Below are 20,507 nucleotides of genomic sequence, written 5' to 3'. Positions count from 1 at the left end.
ATGTATGAGTGTTCCTTTTTCACCACATCCTCGCCAACACCTATTGTTGCTTGTATTCTTGATAATCGCCATTCTAATTGGGGTGAGATGAAATCTTAGGGTAGTTTTGATTTGCATTTCCCTTATTACTACTACCCCATTCACAATAGCATCGAAAAAAATAAAATACTTGGGAATCAATCTCACAAAAGAGGTGAAAGACCTCTACAATGAGAACTACAGAACACTAAAGAAAGAAATTCAAGAAAACCTTAGAAGATGGAAAGATCTCCCATGTTCCTGGATAGGCAGAATTAATATCGTCAAAATGGCTATACTACCTAAAGTTCTATACAGATTCAATGCAATTCCAATTAAAATCCCAATGATGTACCTCGCAGAAATAGAGCAAGCAATTATGAAATTCATCTGGAAGAATAAAAAACCTAGAATAGCTAAAGCAATCCTCAGTAGCAAGAGCGAAGCAGGGGGTATTGCAATACCAGATCTTCAACTCTACTACAAAGCAATAGTAACAAAAACGGCATGCTATTGGTACCAAAAGAGACAGGTAGATCAATGGTACAGAATAGAGGACATGGACACAAACCCAAATAAATACAATTTTCTCATACTAGACAAAGGTTCCAACAATATGCAATGGAGAAAAGATAGCCTCTTCAACAAATGGTGCTGGGAAAACTGGAAAACTATATGCAATAGAATGAAACTAAACCCCTATCTCTCACCCTACACAAAACTCAACTCAAAATGGATCAAGGACCTCGGAATCAGACCAGAGACCCTGCATCTTATAGAAGAAAAAGTAGGTCCAAATCTTCAACTTGTTGGCTCAGGATCAGATTTCCTTAACAGGACTCCCATAGCACAAGAAATAAAAGCAAGAATAAACAACTGGGATAGATTCAAACTAAAAAGCTTTCTCTCAGCAAAGGAAACTATCAGAAATGTGAAGAGAGAGCCTACAGAGTGGGAGAATATCTTTGCCAACCATACCTCAGATAGAGCGCTAATTTCCAGAATCTATAAAGAACTCAAAAAACTCTACACGAAGAATACAAATAATCCAATCAACAAATGGGCTAAGGAAATGAACAGACACTTCACAGAAGAAGATGTACAAGTAATCACCAGATATATGAAAAAATGTTGAATTTTTTTTTATGGCTAAGAGTTTGGTCTATCTTGGTGTTTTACATGTCATTGAATGAAAAGTATATTCTGCTTTTGTGGGTAGACTATTGTATAAAGTTTCAGTAGGTCAGATTGGTTGATGGATCAGGTCTTCTGTAACCTCGCAGCTTATGTATCTACTTCTGTGATACAGAAGAGTATTGAAATCTCTAACCTATGATTGTAGATTTGTCTATTTCATCTTCAAGTCTCATTTGTTTTGCTTCACTTAACTGTGCAAGCCATGAAGTTTGCTTTTTGTTGTTTTTAAGACATTGATGAATTGGGGGATGCCCTCTGGCAAAAAGATGGAAGCTTGTAGTGAGAGGCATACATATTTTGTTTTGGATTGTCTTCTTAGAGAACCAACCCTTCTATCATTATATGATGTCCTTATTCTTAATAATATTCCTGATTATGAAGTCTCCTTTGTTTAGTATTCAGCTATTTCAGCTTTCTTTTGGTTAGTGTTTATTTGGGATATCTTTGCATTCTTTTTACTTTTAATCTATGTCTTCATATTTGAAGTAAATTTCTTATAAATAACATACACAGTTAGCTGCCCCTTGATATCCACAGGGGATTGGTTCCAGGACTTCTACAGATGCCAAAATCTGTGTCCCCCTCAAAGCAGATGGTAACCTTGCTTATACAAAATGGCACATTTGCAAATTACCTGTGCACTTCCTGCATGGAGATATTAACATCCCTCATGTAAAGTGATATAATTGCATATAACCTATGCACATCCTCCTGTGTACTTTTAATACTCTCTAAGATACTTTTGATATCTACTACAATGCAAATGCTATGTAAATAGTAATGCTGCACATATTCAGTGCATATTTGATACGTTTTTTCTTAATATTTTCAATCCATGGTTGGTTGAATCCATGGGTGCTGCTTGTAGTTGGTTTTCTTTTTTCTGACAATTTTTTACCCCAGTACTGGGGATTGAAACCAGCAGTGCTCTACCATTGAACTACATCCCCTTGCCCTTTTATTTTTTATTTTGAGATGAGGTCTCTATAAGATAAGTTGCCCAGGCTGACCTTGAACTTGCCATCCTCCTGTCCAGCCTCCTGAGTATTATAGGAATGTGCCACTGTGCCTTGCCAATGTATGTCTTTTAATTGATGAGTTGAGAGCATACATATTTAATTGGGTGCAATAAAGTCTATCATTTTACTAATTATTTTTTAGTCCATGTATTCTTTCTTTTTTTCTTTTTCTTTCTTTCTTTTGGATTGTGTATATTTAAGTGCCATTTCATTATCTTTGTTGATTTAATTTATACCCCTTTGAAGAAAAATTTGTGGTTGCTCTAATGTTTACAATATGCATCTTACTTTATCAAAATTTACCATAAAATAATACTGTATTTCTTTATATTTTGTATCATAAGGATCTTAAAGCAGTATATAGGACTGGGGATATATAGCTCAGTGGTGGAGCACTTGCCTATCACATATAAGGCCCTGAATTCAATCCCTGGTACCCAAAACAAAACAAAACACCAGTATATATTGTCCCGCAGCTCTTGAATACTTTATATAAATTAACAAAACCCCTCATTATTCTTTTTTTTCACTTTTCTTTTGATTTGTCTTCAAATTTGTTGATTCTTTCCTCACCTTGTCATGTTTATTGACAAGCTGTTGAAGGCATTATTACATTTTGTTACTGTTTTCTTATTGCTGGCATTTTCATTTCATTCTTTCTTATGGTTTTCATGTCTGCTGAAATTACCTGTCTGGTTTTGCATCCTATCCATCTTTTCCATTAGACTCTAACTTTTAATATAAATTATTTTATATCCCCAGAAGAATGGCCTCACTATCCCTCATTTCTGAACATGGTTCTGTAGACTGCTCTGGGCAGAATTTTATGCAGATTCTGGGGCTTACTTGCCCTGTGATTTCTTCCCTTTTGTTTCCTCCTTAACTTTCTAGATATTCGGGTCAGTTGTCCACGTGGTTCTCTGGTATCTCCAGTCACCGAGGCTATGACTTCCTGTTGTCATATGCCATTCATGAATGGAGGAGTGCCCTTAGGCAAAAAGAGAACTCTGTGTAGCTTCCCTAGTGCAGCTTGTGCCTTGAAGGTAAACTCTCCTTAGGTTCTTCCCACAGTACTACTTTCTAGTGCCTTCAGGTGGTTACTTTTTTCTCTTTATTTTTGTTCAGATTTTGTAATTCTTTTGTGTGGGAAGGTTAGTCTGACCAAGCTATTCTGTCATGAGCAGCAGCTGGAAACCTCCTGGGTTCCAGAGCAATAATTTAAGAAACAAATTCAATGATGTGGCTTCCCCATTGAGACCCTTATATGTCTTTTCATTTATTATTGTCCTAGCCTGTCCCGGTAACCTCATAAACTGAACTCAGGCTGTGTTCTAATCACTGACTTCCTTGAGCAAACAGCAGATTCACATTATTTTTTTTATGCTCATTCTGAGAAAATTTGCAAATGTCTGCCCTGTGTAAATTATTTCTTCTACTATGGCTGTTAGTATTTATTTCTCTTTGGACGATCATATACCTGTGTTCAGATCTAATTCCCACATACTGTATATGACCTTGAACAAGTTACTTAACCCCTTATCTCTCTTTTTCATCTGTGAAATGATGATAAAATTAGTACCACTTCTTCAGAGGTTTGTTGTGAAGATTCAATAAATGTAAATATATGTAAATATCACTTAGAATGGTGCCTAGTTCCAGGGAAGCACTTAATGAATAATTATTATTCTCCAAAATTCATATGATATGACTCTACTGTACATAAATTTCTTTACCATCTCTATTTAAAGAAATTATTTTCCTTTCTTAATACATATGCTGAGATTCACCAGCCTATGAGTAGATCTCATGTGTTTTGAGTTGCCACATGGTTTATCTTATAAAAAAATATTTTTCCTCCTAACTTCAACCTTAGGGATGACAGAAATTTAAGAAGCAAAGGCCTCATAAGCGGCGTGAAGTCACTCAGTAAAGAAGAATTGAGTGGAGAGCTGCTTAACTTATCTCTGAACACAGATGTGTGTCATCAGCCTTGTATTTCTAAGCAACGATCGAAAGCAGGTAGTATTTTTATTGTGCATAATTAGAAATATATCTTCATTTATATTCTAAGTTTAGTGATAACATTTCAAATTTTAATCTTATACTTTGTACATCAGATTTGGAATACTGCTGGCATTTAAATCCTACAAGTAAATGAAAATTATAATACTAATACAAAAATATAATGAACTTGACATTCCAATACTTTATAAATTAATTTGATTTTTAATCATATACTCACATGTAGTTTTACATATTTATAATTACTGTGTGCATGCTCGCTTGTACCTTGTGAAATTATACCTTTTAAAATTAGTAGTAGCTATAGGAAATAATCATTTGAAGTGGGGAGACTAATTTCTTTATAAAATTGACTTCATATTTATAACTTCCTGTTCATATAGTAAAAAATTCAGCTAGTAATAGTTGAGAAAGTTACAAGACTCTAATAATATTTTTTAAATTTTAGACTAATAATAAAGAAAATTAAAAGCAATACTATTGTCTTAGCTTTCTTTAACCAGAATAATCTGTTCTGTGGCTTGATTTTTTTTTTTTTTTTTTTTTTTTTGCGGTGCTGGGGATTGAACTCAGGGCCTTAGTGCTTGCGAGGTGAGCACTCTACCAACTGAGCTATCTTCCCAGCCCGATATATTTTTTTTAAACACATTTTTTTTTTTTAGTTGTTGATGGACCTTTATTTTCTTTCTTTCTTTATATGTGGTGCTGAGTGGAACCCAGTGCCTCACACATGCTAGGCAAGGGCTCTACCACTGAGCCACAACCCCATCCCCTGTGGCTTGATATTTGATGGGCTATTATATTAAATGACATCGTGTATAAATACATCCCACCTTTTCCCTCTGTGGGAAAGTAATTATTGAGGTCTCTAATATAGGCTGTATTCATATATATATATATATAAATGTTCAAATATTCATACACATATATATACTACTTATTTGCCCTTCTTAGGGGATAGCACACATTGTCGTAATATAAAAAATGGCATTGGAGGGAATAACAGGATATTCTAGTTTAGGTTTTTCAGGGGTAGCCTGCTTTTGGTTTGCCTATTATGTTAGGATCAATTTAAATTCTTAGTTTGTATTTGTAGAGATAAACCACTTAATATTTTAAATTTTGCCTCAAGGAAATTTCTGTTATTTTCAAGTATTTAAAAAAGTAGTGCTGGGCTGGGGAGATAGCTCATTTGGTAAAGTGCTTGCCTTGCAAGCACAGGGCCCTGGGTTTGATCCCCAGCATGGCAAAAAAAAAAAAAAAAAAAAAAAAAAAAGTAGTGCTAATGAAATGAAATCAACTAAATATAATACAAACTAAATGTAATTAACTAAAATAACAAAAGCTCTTTTTAAAGGGGAGGGCATGAAGGTGGTTAAGCCAGAAATTTTAGTCCTTTCAAAATAATTTATTGGTGTGGGCTAAGTTTATAAATGTGTACTATTTTGGAAGAAAACTCGATTCGAGTTACTAGTTTTCTATTGTAAATAAATTCAAGGCACTCTTGTAATTCTCCTTTGTTTTGAAAATAATATTAATTGTAGTGAAATATCACAATTTTTTTTTTACATATCCTTTGGCGTGAAAATATTTAGTTCTCTTTTTCAAAAAGATAAAACTTTGTTCAAAGTAGCATATTTAAAATGACCATGGGAGCAATGTTTCTAAGTAAGTGTTGCTAGGTAATTCAAAACTGATTACACATAAGATGTTTATTATTTATGGCCAAATAGTAGTCATATATAATATTTACTATTAGCGCCCTGAATAAAGCCTTTAACTGTTTGTTTTAAAGAAGCAACACCGGTAGAAGAGAGCTCTGATGAAAAGTCTACAAATTCAGGACTGTCCATTCTACTTGAGCGTATAATAGCTGATCTTGAAAAATCTCTTGGAACAGCTTTATCTTCAATATTAGAAACAGAAATGAAAATTGCTTTTGGAAACCTTTGGATGGAGGTGATTAGTTCAAGTCTATTAATTGCAAATTTCTTTTTTACTATTGAAGATTTGTTATTTTAAGAGATATTTATATAAAACGAATAAGCTTAACTAGTAAGCTGTATCACATCAATCTTTTTCTCCAGGATTTTGAAAAAACATTGATGGTTGAATGATATATGTCTTAAGGTTTAGGACTACATACTATCGTTCTTTTTTATCAATCAATAAGTATTTGTGTCACACTACCCCTTGGAACTTAAATCCAAACAACTTTACTCTTTAATTTCTTTTGAATCAAAATGTCTGATGTAAGGAATAATCAGACATTTTTCAAAATGTAGGTGCATATTTTGGCTTATGCCATGTAAACATGAATATGAGAGCACAAATTGATCCTATTAGTAAGACATTTTGCATTTTACTTCAATTAGTATTTTTCTGCAATTCAACAGAATACCTAATTTAGCAATAGTGATAGTTTAATCTTTGATTTTCACATTTATAACTATAAGAAACTTCAGAGCCCATTAACTGTAGTTTGTATCTTGATTCCAGCTTTTCAGTGAAATTCTAATATCTTCCAGTATGAAATTCAAATATCTTCCAATATGATATCTTTGCTAATGAATTATCTTATCAAATGTTGAACCAAGATGATGATGAATGATCAGAAGATTCAAGGAGGGTTGGTTTAAGTTGGATATTTCATAGTAGAAATACGAAGGACTCATAAAGTTGCTAATGATCAGTTATTCTCTTTGTAAGAGTATAGTAAATGGCAATTGTATTTGATATCTTTTTTCTATACAGATTTTTTGTTCCCCAGTTGTTAACAGTTAGATTGATTTCCTCATTAAAATTATCATATTGAAATGTAGATTGAGGAATCTTTGCTGATTAAAATTGTGCTTCCTCTCTGATTGGAAGTAGGCTTTCTTTTTGTACTTATGGTTCCAGAGACCACAAAGATTAATAGTAAAAGGAATTTTACAAAAATAATCTGTAATGGAATTATCATTTTAAGATGGTTAGTTTTTAATAAAATATCTTTTAATTTAAAAAGAATCCAACTAAAAAAAGAATTCAACTGTATTTTGCCCAAAAGTATACATAGGACTTCCTAAATAGGTTGTTTAAATAATGGCAATAATAAATAAGTTCATAAATCTTAATCTTTTTAAATACTCTTTAGATGCTGTACTTGAAACCACCATGGACTCTAATACACATACTACAGTGCTTTAAAAAACACTGGTTGGCTGTGTTTGGATTAATTATGGAAAAGAACTTGCTTTTAACTGTTGAGAGCCTATATGAAAATCTCTGTAGAGGTATGGATCTTTTTATTTTTTTCCTTTACCAGTGTTATATTAAAATGTTAATTTAAATCAGCAGATACATTCCTTAGGATATAAAGATGAAATAATGAAAAGTTTGTGGGTTAGCTTCTAAAGTATTTACTTCTAATTTCTTTTCTCCCCACCCCCCGCCCCCTTTTTGGTACTGGGGATTGAACCCAGGGGCACTTTACCACTGAACTGTATCCCTGTCCTTTTGATTTTTTATTTTGAGAGCAGGTTTTGCTAAGTTGTTGGGGGTCTCACAGAGTTGCTAAAGCTGGCCTTTTGCCTCAGCCTCCTGAGCAGCTAGGTGTTTTAGCCAGCTTTGCGTTGCTATGACTAAAAGACCTGATAAGAACAAGTGAGAGGAAGGAAAGTTTATTTTGGCTCATGGTTTCAGAGGTTCTGTTCAAGGTCAGCAGAGTCTGTAGCTCTGGGCCTGAGGTGAGGCACAATATCACTGGGGGAAGGACAACGCAAAGGAAAACAGCTCAGGGCATGACAGGGAGGAAGCAGAGATAGAGAGCTCTGCTCACCAGTGACAAAATATATACCCCAAAGGTACACCCTCAGTGATTTACCTCCTCCAGCCACACCCTGCCTATCTACATTTACCACCCAGTTAGTCCCTATCAGTGGATTGGTTCGCTATTAAGGCCACAACTCATAATCTAATCATTTCACCTGTGAACATGTTGCGTTGTCTCACATATGAGCTTTTGGGGGACACCACATATCCAGAACATAACCCTGGAATTACTGGTGTATGCTACCGTGCTTGTGGCTGTATTTCTAATTTCTAAAGGGAATTTGTGGCAGCTAAATGAATGAATGTAGTTCTTAGAAGTTATGACATTGTTTGATATTCCTGGATATTATGAATATGTAATATTTTTTTTGTACTGGGAATTGAACCCGTGGCCTCCTGCATAGTAGGCAAGCTCTTTATTACTGAACTACATCCCCAGTGTGTGAGTGTATGTTTTAGTAATGTTTAGTTTGAAAAGTTTTTAAACTGTATTTTATAGTCTATTCAGTTATACAAATGGAATTATAGTTTTTTCATTTCTCACTATGTTGGACACACAAACTTTGAACACATTTCTTGTGTGTATCAAGGATCTAAACTATATGAATAAGGAATAGGAAACCTTTGGTTTTGGAGCATAGTGAATTTTAGAACTGGAAGATATGATAGTGAATTACTGAGTTGGTGGTTTTTAAACCATACTAAATATAAATTTTGATTTCTAGGCATACCTGTGCTGCCAGTAGATAGGGGGTGGAAATAAAGGTGTGGAGAACCTGGTAGGTGCTGACTCTGGACTTCAACCCCAACATTAGGCAGGGCAGCCTTTTTTTTTTTTTTTTTTTTTTTTTTTTTTTTAAATCTGTTCAATTCCATTTAGCAGTCAAAAAAGTTTTTCTGCTAAGAAGGGAAAGAAAAATGAAAAGTGCTTATCTCATGTTTTATGATCAAGGCTGTATTTCTAATTTCTAATTTCTCATGTTTTATGATCAATTAGCTCTGAGATGGGAAGTTAACTTATCTAAAGCCAAACAGCTATATTTGTCTTGTTATACCTTTAAAAGACAAAGTATGATCATTATTACAGGTTCAGAGAGTTCTTAACTTTTTTGAAACTCCCCACATGATCTGTTCTGTTTATTGTTTTATGTGTTAGTTATATTCAATCTACTTCTAAAGACCAAATGTGGTGTCTTATAATAATTTGACTATAAGAGAACTATTAAATTACGCTTAAAAGCACAAAAACCAGGTAATAAAGAATAAGATTTACCATATTTACCAAAAAATCATGCACAACACTTATTGTAATACTTGGGCGCAGATTTTTAACAATAAGCTTCTTAGAGGCTAAGACACCTCCCCCCCCCCCCAAAAAAAAGGCTTTTCTACGTAGGCATACCTCTTTGTCTTTTCCCTCTAGTGTAAGCTCTTTGAAAGCATTTCATAGTGTTCAAAATTCATTCCAGGAGATTTCTTATATCTTATCCATGGTAGTTGTTGAATGAATTGTTAGAAGTTACCAAATTTTTTTTTTAAAAAGACTCTTGAGGCATTTCCGCTAAATAGAGACATTATTAGGGGTATTATTATATAAGGGACATGAAACAACCAGTTGGACGGGTCTTCAGAGCAGTTTCACTAAACATGTGGAAACATTTTTCATATCTTTTATTAGGGATATAATTTAGTCTTTTAAAAGGGAAAGACCTTAAACAGTATGCATTCTAGAGTAAAGTTAGTTTTAAAAATGGGTAACTAGTTGCTGTCTTGCATTTGTGTTTCTAGGGGTGGGCAGTTTCTGCTCTTTCATGCAACTGAGAGATGATTGGTAGCAGCTCTGACTGGCAATAGGGAAAGAAGTGAAAAGATAGTAACTACCTTCTGCTTAAAAATAATTTTTGTATTCATTACACAGTTTAGTGGTCCTTGATCTAGAAGAATCTGATGTCTTGTTTAGTGACTTGTGAAGAATGTGGGATTATAAAAATACTTCCTGTCATAAGATAACTTTTTAAAAATTTATTTTTAGTTGTAGATGGACAAATACCTTTATTTTATTTATTTATCTTTATGTGGTGCTGAGGATCAAACACAGTGATTCACACATACTAGGCAAGTGCTCTTCCACTGAGCTACAACTCCAACCCTAGATAGCTTTTAATTAGAAAAAAAAAATCTGAGTTTATAATTTTAGTAGTATCCTTAGCTGTTGAATTACTTGTATGTGTATAAAATTTTGTGGAAAGTGACTAATAACTTTTAACAGCTTTTTTATCTGATTAACCTTACTCTGAGTAATTATTGGCCTATATAAGCATTAAACTATTTCATCCATATAGATTTTTTTTGTTGTTTTGTTCTGAATTTATCATTGTTATTTCCCTCTCCCCCATAATCTTTGTAAAGAAATTTTGCAAGACAGAAATTACTAATTCAAGGATTAAGCTCCCCTAAACATGGACTTGACTACATTGGAAAAGTACCCTTAAAAGAATCTGGTCGCAGTGGTGCACACCTGTAATCCCACAACTCAGGAGGCTGAGGCAAGAGGATCTCAAGTTCAAGGCCAGCCTCAGTAACTTACTTAGACTCTGTCTCAAAAATAGAAAATAAAAGGGACTGGAGATGCAACTCAGTATTAGAGTGCTCCTGGTTTCAATCTCCAGTAGTACACATACACACACAGTGGGGGGAAACAAAAAACTGTGCCCAACTATGTCTTCCTCATATTTATCAGATTCAACAAACCTACAGTTTTTCCCATGTGTAGCACCTCTTTCTCTCTTTCCCCACAGGCCTTTAACATAGTCATTGGCTTTAAAACGTGATGAAAGTGTTCCCATAAGGAAACATACTGTTTCGTTTTATTTTTTGGGAGGTGGGGTTGCGGGAACGGGTAAAGAGAAAGCTAGAGACCGGGCTACAACTGTCCCATTAAATGAGAGTTTCTGAATATTGTAGAATTAATTATTAAAATGTACTTTTAAAACAATTTGATCCTTCATGATTTTTAAAAGCAAGTTCTTGTGTAAGTAATAAAAAGGAATGTTTTTAATCCTAATGCCAATGAAAATTCATGTTGTGTGAATATTAAACCATGAACATTAAAACAAAAACAGCAAACATTGTAGTATGGTTATTATGGTTATTTTGCCTTTTGAAAACTGTTAGGCTGCATTATGTCTTAATAACGGAAAGACCTTTTTCTCTTCTGAGTTTTGTGACATTAGCAATTTACTTAATTTTATTGTTCATAACTGTATTCTTAATTTTTATTTATGACTGTACTGGGGATTAAATGCAGAGGCAGTCTACCACTGAACTACTTCCCTAGCCCTTTTTATTTATTTTAAGAGAGGGCTTGCTAAGTTGCTGAGGCTGGCCTCCAGCTTGTGGTCCTCCTTCCTCAGCCTCTTGAGTTGCACGTATTGCTCCATCATGCCTGGCTAGTTTGAGAATTTAATGTAAGCAGTTGTAACTCCTTAAAAGAAAACTGTTATACTTTAAATTACTATTTGTAGACTCTTTCACTGTAATTTACAGGAAAAAAATTCTGTTTGCTTCTTTTGCTTTTCACTGCTACTCATATTTTTATTTTCCGCTAATAAAATATAATACATTTTCAATACATTTAGTATAAAGTTTCATGTTTTGAAGGTAAATCACTACATAATTAATTGATCATGACAGGGACTACATATAACTTACATGCTTGCCACTAACATGTGATTCTCCTTTTGCTTCATAATAATTTGAATGTGAAATAGCTTCAGTTTTGAAAATCTGTGGTTTGACTTGTTCGGTGATTTTTTTTTTTTCTCTGAAAACATAATATTCTTTCATTTGACTTTGACTTTGAAGTTGACCATGTTGAGGGAACTCCTGAAATCTGAATACAGAATACCAGTCAACTTGAAGGACTTTGTGTATAACTTTAATTGTTGCTTTTTATGTAAGAGGGATGAATTAGGAGTGGTATGTAGATATAAATGTGTACTTTTCTTAAATTTCAAAGTAGTATTAGAATAATGTCCAAAGTCATTTTATGTTGTATACTCACTCTTAACATGGTTTTCTTTCTTAAATTTCTCTTACCAGCTAATAAGGCAGTGGATTTTACAACAGTGAAATTCCTGCTTCGGGATTCTAAAAGTTTGTTACATGCTTTCAGTACAAGGTCAAATTATGATGGTATTCTTCCACAGGCCTTTGCTGAAGTGAACAAACTACTCCAAACATGGTCAGAGGTAAGATATCTTGGGAATGTCATTTAAAGTAGCTGGCCATGTGTTTTAAAAATGTGTTTAGCAGACAACAGGAGGTATGTGATAATTTAATTCTAATTTAGGCTGACATACAAAGGTATTAAGTAAATATTAAGTAAGTTGAATGGAGTATAAGCAACTCTTATCATTAGTTGTGAAATGCACATCCTTTTATGAAAGAAGTATCACATCTTACATCAGTTGCTGGTATTTTATATTAATTCATTTATGGATAGAAGAAAGCTATACACTATTCATTTCCAGTGCCCTAAGCCAGTGAATCTCACATGCATTAGAACCAGTAGAAGATGTTTTTGAACATGCAGATGCTAAGAATCTGTTAAGCTTTATACAGTAAGGTTTTGGCAGTGGTGTCCAATTATATTGTTATTTTTTTAAATTTAGAAATAATTGCAAAATTAAGAAAAAATTGCAAGTGTGGTACAAAAATATTCCTGTATAAATCCTTTAGCCTGAGTCCCCAAATGTTAACATTACATTTGCTTCATTGTTTTCTTTATCAATCTACTTATCTGTCCATATTATTTCTCCAAGCTGTATTGTATTAAGCATATGTTGAAGATATGATGCTGCTTTACCTCAAAATATTTCCATGTGTAATAAAAATATATATATATTATATATATATATCATGTATTACAGTCTAATAAATCAGGAAATTAACATTGATAAATACAGTTGTCTAATCTGTAGACCTTATTCAAACTTTACTAATTAGCCTATGAGTGTGTGTGTGTGTGTGTGTGTTTCTGGGGATTAAACCCAGGGGCTCATACGTGCCAGGCAAGTGCACTATACCACTCAGCCACATCCCCAGCCCATGAATTTTTTTACGCAAGTGTCTTCATGTTATTCTTTTGCACCTACCCTAACACTAATATCGTTTTATGATATTTAAACTTAACTATGTAAGTTTTGTCCCCAATAATAACCTATTTCTTCAGTCTTCCAATTTCAAATTTAAAAAAGTGAGGATATTTTTATGTGCCAGAAACAAGCTTAAAAAACCCCAGTGTCATAACTACTAGGGGATATATCAATGGAACTTTCATCTAGTATATATTATAGAATTTATATATATATTAGCATGTAATATACATATATACTTAACGTGTATAATATAAAAATAATATATTAAATGTTATATTTTGTAATTACATATTATATAAATTTATAAATGTTTAATATATAATACACAAAACATATATAAGATACCACATTCTCCTTTTTCACTGAAGAACTGGGTTGGGTGTGTTTATCTTATTGATTTTTCATGGTCAGGTAGGTCCACTACCTATGAAATAATAGTAGGAGTAGATGACACTAATGTTAATTGCTGAGGAAAAGAACTTACTTGCTGATAAAGTATCTCATGGAGTAAACGAAGCATCTTTTAAAATATATATAAACTAATAGGAAATATGTGATCATTTTTGAGGAAAGAATTAAGGGAAAATTTAAGGGATGAAATGATCTTTCGGTTTGATATAACCAAAACATTGGTAGTTTTTGAATTTTTTTATGGCTTGTGTGACTTTTTAAACTATTAGGGAAGAGTGGACTTGGGAATTTAAGGGGTCACAGTTTGTTGTATCGGATTGTATCAGAAAAGATATTCTCTCTTCCCATCACAAAATTGAGTCCTAAATCATATTTTAGTGAAACAAATGTAGTGAACAAGATAAAAGTTTAAGATACTTATAAACTTAATTGTTTTTTAATTAGAGAACAAAACAAAATTTAGGATTGGTTGAGATGAAAATAATGTTTTCAAAGTTTCAAACTCTTATCTCTTGGAAGCCTGGATATGGGAAGTACCATAAAAATGCGATATTAAAATTTATTGTCTTTTATCAAATAATTGCATGTCTGCTGTATGTATGTTGCCCATTGGACATGTAAAACTATTAAATTGTTGTATCTTAAGTTATTCATTCTTAAATTTTCAGTTGCTACATTAGCAAAATTCGTGAAGGTGAATAGCAAAGAATCTAGGTAACATCCTAATTATTTCCTTTTCTTAGCACTTGACAGTAGTGCAATTGCTTGAAACCTTTTATTGTGTGCAGGATTGGAGCTTTAAAGTGTTGTTCCTAATAACTTGGTGTGGTGGTACGTGCCTTTAATCCTAGTGACTCTAGAATTTAAGGCAGGAGGTTTGCATGTTCAAGGCCAGCCTCAGCCATTTAGCAAGATCCTGTCTCAAAATGATAAATAAAAAGAGCTGAGTATATAGTTCAGTAATTAAGTGCCCCTGAGTTCAGTACCCAGTACCAAAAAATTAAATGTTGTTCCTTTATTTTCATGTTAGAAACAATTCATTATCTAAGTAAGAACAGGAACATTGTAATTTATCTTGTCCTATAAAATACATATTCAGGCCCGGCACAGAGTTGCTAGCCTGTAATCCCAGCAGCTTGGGAGGCTGAGGCAGGAGGATCGTGAGTTCAAAGACAGCCTCAGGAACTTAGTGAGGCCATAAGCAATTTAGTGAGAACTTGTCTGTAAATCAAAAATATAAAAAGGGTTCAATCCCCACACCCTCAAAAAAGAAAGATAAAATAAAATAAATGTTCAGTAGTAGTTGTTTGTAGAATGCATCAGGTTTGATACATATCTTAAATTTTTAGTCGTGTCTCAGTAACTTGAGTGACAATAGCTTACTTCCAAAGATAGGATAGCTCAATACAGTAATGGTTTTTAAAAAATGCCACCTTTTACTTTATCAAGTGTAGAAAAATTTTAAAAAGAGGAATATTCATGTTTGTTTGCTTGAAAGGCTTCTGAAAAACTAAAATGGTTTAATGGATTCACATCATTTCCAGATTTTTATGTAAATGAAGTGAAACTAGGAAAAGGATACACACACATGCACATACACATTTATTTTATAAAACTCTTGACAACCAAACAAATAAGACTTGTTTTGCTAGCCTTTGAAATCATCCTTTTATCAACATGGAAACTTGATCTTTGAAAATGGAGTACTATTATTGAAGTTCATAAAACACATTAGTAGAGCAGGGATCAAAAACCAATTTTTAAACTCATAGGTTAAATTTTTTCTGTCAGTTTTTTAACCTAAGTGAATACTTTTCCCTGAATGATATTTTAAAAAATATCACTTGATATTAAAAATCACTTGAATCAGTAGTATATGTCTTTTATCTACCTTAAAATATACTCAGTTCCCTTCTATTCTTAAATATTTGTTATTGGCTGTGTTATTTACTGTATTGTCTCCTTTCTGAAACCTGTTTGCCTTGACTTCTATAGCTATTGTATCTGCGTGATTCCTTCCCTCTTTCATGCTTGCTAGTTCTCAATTTTCCTATCCATTACCTTCCTTTTTGGCAATATTATCTTTCAGTTATCTCATCTACTTCTGAGTCTTATCTTCATGAGAATGATCCTCCACTGTGTTTAAGTCTTAGATCATATACAGTTACCTGCTAGACATCTTTACCTAGATACCATTTTGTACCTCAAAAGTCAACATATACTTAAAAATCAAACTTATTTTACATGCAAGCAGCCAGGTTTTATTTTTGCTGCTGCTGTGGTTATGTTTTGTGGTGCTGGGATGTTAGGCAAATGCTCTACTGTTGAGCCATATCCCAGGCCTCAAGCCGACATACTTCTTCTTTTTTTCTTAATTGTATACACACACACACACATACACACGTACATACACACACACACATATATTTGTTTTTAAAAATATATTTTATATATTTTTTTCTTATTTTTATATACATATGTAAATTTTAAAATATATATTTTAGTTGTAGATGAACACAATACCTTTATTTTATTTCTTTTCATTTGGTGCTGAGGATTGAACCCAGGGCTTACATGTGCCAGAGAAGCACTCTACCACTGAGGCACAACCCCTGCCCCATCAGACACTCTTCTTGACTTTACTATAGAAGACCACAAAATTTGGAAACATGGACAAATACACATTAAGTGGTTTCTTGTCTTTCCATTATAATACATGGTATGTTCAATATATTGTCCCTTATTAGAAATTCATAGTTTAATGGGCTTTTTAAAATTGCATCGAATGAGGCACATTAAAGTAGCATTTCTGTCAGTTGCATCATGTGCATCTGAGATGTGTTGCTTGAAAGTACTTTTGTATGATTTTTACATTGAGTAGAACTGTTTTTATATTCTTCCAGAGAAGTAATCAAGAAGATTCTGCCTATTTAAAGTGTGTATGTACACACATACACACACACTTTTCTAAACTTATGGTCATCCTAAATTCTATTATTGATACCATTATTCTAAGCATCTAGGTAAAAAAAAAAAAAAAAAAAAAAAAAATCTTAGATTCTCCCTCACTCCCTGAATCTAGCTTTTGGCCAAATCTTTTAAAATATTTCTTGCACATGTATTTTTTTTTTTCTATTCTACTGCCTTTTGATACATGGTTCAAGTTCTCAAGACTCCTCTCTTGATCATTCAGTGGTGTCCGAACCACATTTTTTTTTTTAAATGATACTGGGAATTGAACCCAGGGGTGCTTAACCACATCCCCAGCCCTTTTTTATATTTTATTTAGAGATAAGATCTTGTTGAGTTGCACAGGGCCTTGCTAAGTTGTTGAGGCTGGCTTTGAACTTGGAATCCTCCTGCCTCAGCCTCCCATGGCATTGGGATTACAGGCTTGTGTCAGCAAGCCCTGCCTAACCAATATTCTTGTCTATACCTTCTTTGTTCCAGTGTGTCTTAGCGTGCAGCTCTTTGCATATCACTGCCAGTTTTAGAAACCTGTAATGGTGGTTCACCATTGCTCAGAAAGTTTTGTCTTACTGTCCTTTGCAGTTATCCACTTCTCCCCCCACCCCCATTATAAGGTGCTTGGAGCATGATTCTACCTATTTATCTTTGTTCCTCTATCTAGTTCAGTATCATGTGTAGAAGTGTTGAAACAGCATTCTTAAACTAACATTAGAATGTTAGCTAAGAAAGATCACTATGATAAATAGATTGGAAATATTGCTTACAATGAAAAGGAAAATTTGTTTCCTAGCTCTGATGCATTTCTGGGAACGTTCTGTACATAATAAAAGAAAAGGAATAGCCAGCATTTCCCAGAAAACTAGTGCATTTGTAAGCACAATTGTCATTCTTTTTTTGTTTTGTTTTGTTTTGTTTTTTCGTTTACTAGTGAAGGAGTAGCTACATTTTATGTAATTCTTATTTCCCCAGGTCAAGACAAAATGCACACCAAATTCTTCAGAAAATTCAGTGAGTAAAAAGCAGGAAGATAGTTCTTTGATGAAGTCTCATAACCAAGAAATCACTGTTTTCTCCAGTTCTCATCTTCCTCAACCCAACAGGCATCAAGAAATATGGTCTATCCTAGAGAATCTTTGGATTACAATATATCAAAACAGGTACTAAATTTCCAAGAATTTTTAAACTCTGGAATTGTAAGCTTGCTTTTTCTAGATTTTCCATTATTATTGTTCGTTGAATAGTGAGAATTTGGGTTGTGAGTTTAATGTACTAGATTGCTTTTTGTCAAGTTAATTCCTTACAATGAACTTCAATGGGGTATATATATCAGAATTACCTAGAGAGTGTTCAGTACCTACATACATACATGCATGCATGCATACAAATATACATATACACACATACATACATGCTAAAGCTCTGTCCTTTGAAATTCTGATTCAGTAGAACCGAAGTGAAGCTGAGAGTGCATTAAAATAAAAACACTAGGTGATTCAGATTTGAAACCTTGATGAGAAGCATAGCTCTATATATGTATATCAAAACTAATGAAAAATCACCTAGATTCTTGATAATGGCCATTTTGACTGGAGCGAGATGAAATCTCAGTGTAGTTTTAATTTGCATTTCTCTAATTGCTAGTGATGTGGAACATTTTTCCATATATTTGTTCATTGAAGTATTCCTTTTGTGAAGTGTCTGTTCATTCCTTTGCCCATTTATGATTGGGTTGTTGTTTGTTTGGTGTTAAGTGTTTTGAGTTCTTTGTATACCCTAGAGATTAATACTGTATCTGAGATGTAGGTGGTAAAGATTTTCTCCCATTCTTTTAGGTGCTGTCTTCATATTCTCAAATGTTTCTTTTGCCGTGAAGAAGCTTTTTAGTTTGATACCATCCCATTTATTGATTCTTGATTTTACTTCTTGTGCTTTGGGAGTCTTGTTGAGGAATTTGGTTCCTAAGCTTACATGATGGAGAGTTGGGCCTATCTTTTTTTCTAGTAGGCACAGGTCTCTGGTCTAATGCCTAGCTACTTGAACCATTGGGTGAGAGGGGTCTAATTTCATTTTGTTTAATACGGATTTCCAGTTTTCCCAGCACCATTTGTTGAAGAGGCTATCTTTTCTCCAATGTATGTTTATGGCACCTTTGTCTAGTATGAGATAATTGTATTAATGTGGGTTTGTCTCTGTCTTCTCTTCTGGTCCATTGATGGTCTTGTCTGTTTTTGTGTCAATACCATACCATTATTGTTACTATAACTCTGTAGTTTAAGGTCTGGTATTGTGATGCCTCCTGCTTCACTTTTCTTGCTGAGGATTACTTTGGCTATTCTGAGCCTTTTATTTTTCCAAATGAATTTTATAACTGCTTTTTTTGTTTCTATGAAGAATGTCATTGGAATTTTAATAGGAATTATATTTGTATAGCACTTTTGGTAGTGTGGCCATTTTGACAATGTTAATTCTCCCTATCCAAGAACATGGGAGATCTTTCCATCTTCTAAGGCCTTCTTCAATTTCTTTCTTTAGTATTCTGTAGTTTTCATTGTAGAGGTTAGTTTTCCTATTTATGGGTGTAAATTTATATCCTGCTACATTGCTGAACTCATTTATGAGTTCTCGAAGTTTTCTGTGGAGGTTTCTCTGGTCTTCTAATTATAGAATCATCTCATTAGCATGTAGGAATAGTTTGAGTTTTTCTTTTCCGATTAATAGTCCTTTAATTTCTTTCTTCTAATAGTTCTGGCTAGAGGTTCAAGGACTATGTTGAATAGAAGTAGTGAAAGAGGGCATCCATGTCTTATTCCAGTTTTTAGAGGAATGCTTTTAATTTTTCTCCATTGTAGTGATGTTGGCCTTGGGTTTAAAGTATATAGCTTTTACAGTGTTGATGTTTGTTCCTACTATCTCTAGTTTTTCTAGTGTTTTGAACATGAATGGATGCTGTATTTTGTCATGCTTTTTCTGCATGTGTTGAGATAATCATGTGATTCTTGTCTTTATGTCTGTTGCTGTGATGAATTATACCTTGATTGATTTCTGTATGTTGAACCAACCTTGCATGAACCCCCCTTATCATGGTGCACTATCTTTTGTATGTGATTTGCCAGTATTTTATTAAGAATTTTTGCATGTATGTTCTTCAGGGATATTGGTTTGAAATTTTCTTTTCTTGATGTGTCTTTGTCTGGTTTTGGTATAAAGATGGTACTACCTACATAGAATGAGTATGAAAGGGTTCCCTCCTTTTCAGGTGTAAGTTCTGGTAGAACATGGCTAAGAATCCATCTGGTCCTGTGTTTTTCTTTGTTGGTAGGTTTTTAATGGTGTCTTCAAATTCTTTGCCTGAAATTCATTTGTTTAAATTTCTATGTCCTCCTGATTCAATTTGGGTAGGGCATAGGTTTCTAAAAATTTGCTGATGTTTTTAAGATTTTCTATTTTATTAGAACATAAATTTTCAAAATAGTTTCTGATTATTGCCTGTATGCCAGTAGTGTCCATCGTGTTATTTCCTTTTTTATCATGAATTTTATTACTTTGAATTTTCTTTCTTTTTCTTTCTTTATCTCAACTAAGGGTTTATCAATTTTATTTATTTTTTCAAAGAACCAACATTTTGTTGATTTTTTTGAAAAAAAATTTATTTCAATTTCATTTATTTCCTCTCTGATTTCAATTATTTCCATTCTTCTTTTGTTGTTGATTTGTTCTTCTTTTTCTAGGACATTGAGATGTTATATTATGTTAATTATTTGAGGACTTTCTGTTCTTTTAATGAATGAGCTCAGTGCAATGAACAGCCTTCATCATGTCCCAGAGATTTTGATATGTTGTATTGCTATTCTCATTTACCATCAGATATTTTTTAGTTTCATCCCTGATTTCTTGTGCC

General features: G+C 33.4%; 1 protein-coding gene across 1 annotated transcript in view; it reads left to right on the top strand.

Annotated features, from left to right (window-relative positions):
• Swt1 (SWT1 RNA endoribonuclease homolog) overlaps positions 1 to 20,507 on the top strand; it is a 94,888-nt gene that overhangs the window by 31,786 nt on the left and 42,595 nt on the right. The window contains exons 11-15 of the mRNA XM_047520035.1: positions 4,108 to 4,253; positions 6,052 to 6,215; positions 7,393 to 7,531; positions 12,171 to 12,319; positions 17,579 to 17,766. Of these exons, the coding sequence (XP_047375991.1) occupies positions 4,108 to 4,253; positions 6,052 to 6,215; positions 7,393 to 7,531; positions 12,171 to 12,319; positions 17,579 to 17,766 (786 nt within the window). The remainder of the gene's footprint in view (positions 1 to 4,107; positions 4,254 to 6,051; positions 6,216 to 7,392; positions 7,532 to 12,170; positions 12,320 to 17,578; positions 17,767 to 20,507) is intronic.

Source organism: Sciurus carolinensis, chromosome 12 (genome assembly GCF_902686445.1).
Source record: "Sciurus carolinensis chromosome 12, mSciCar1.2, whole genome shotgun sequence".
Classification (NCBI taxonomy): Eukaryota; Metazoa; Chordata; class Mammalia; order Rodentia; family Sciuridae; genus Sciurus; species Sciurus carolinensis.
Note: the sequence above shows the minus strand (reverse complement) of the source record. Positions and strands in the feature narration are given on the sequence as shown.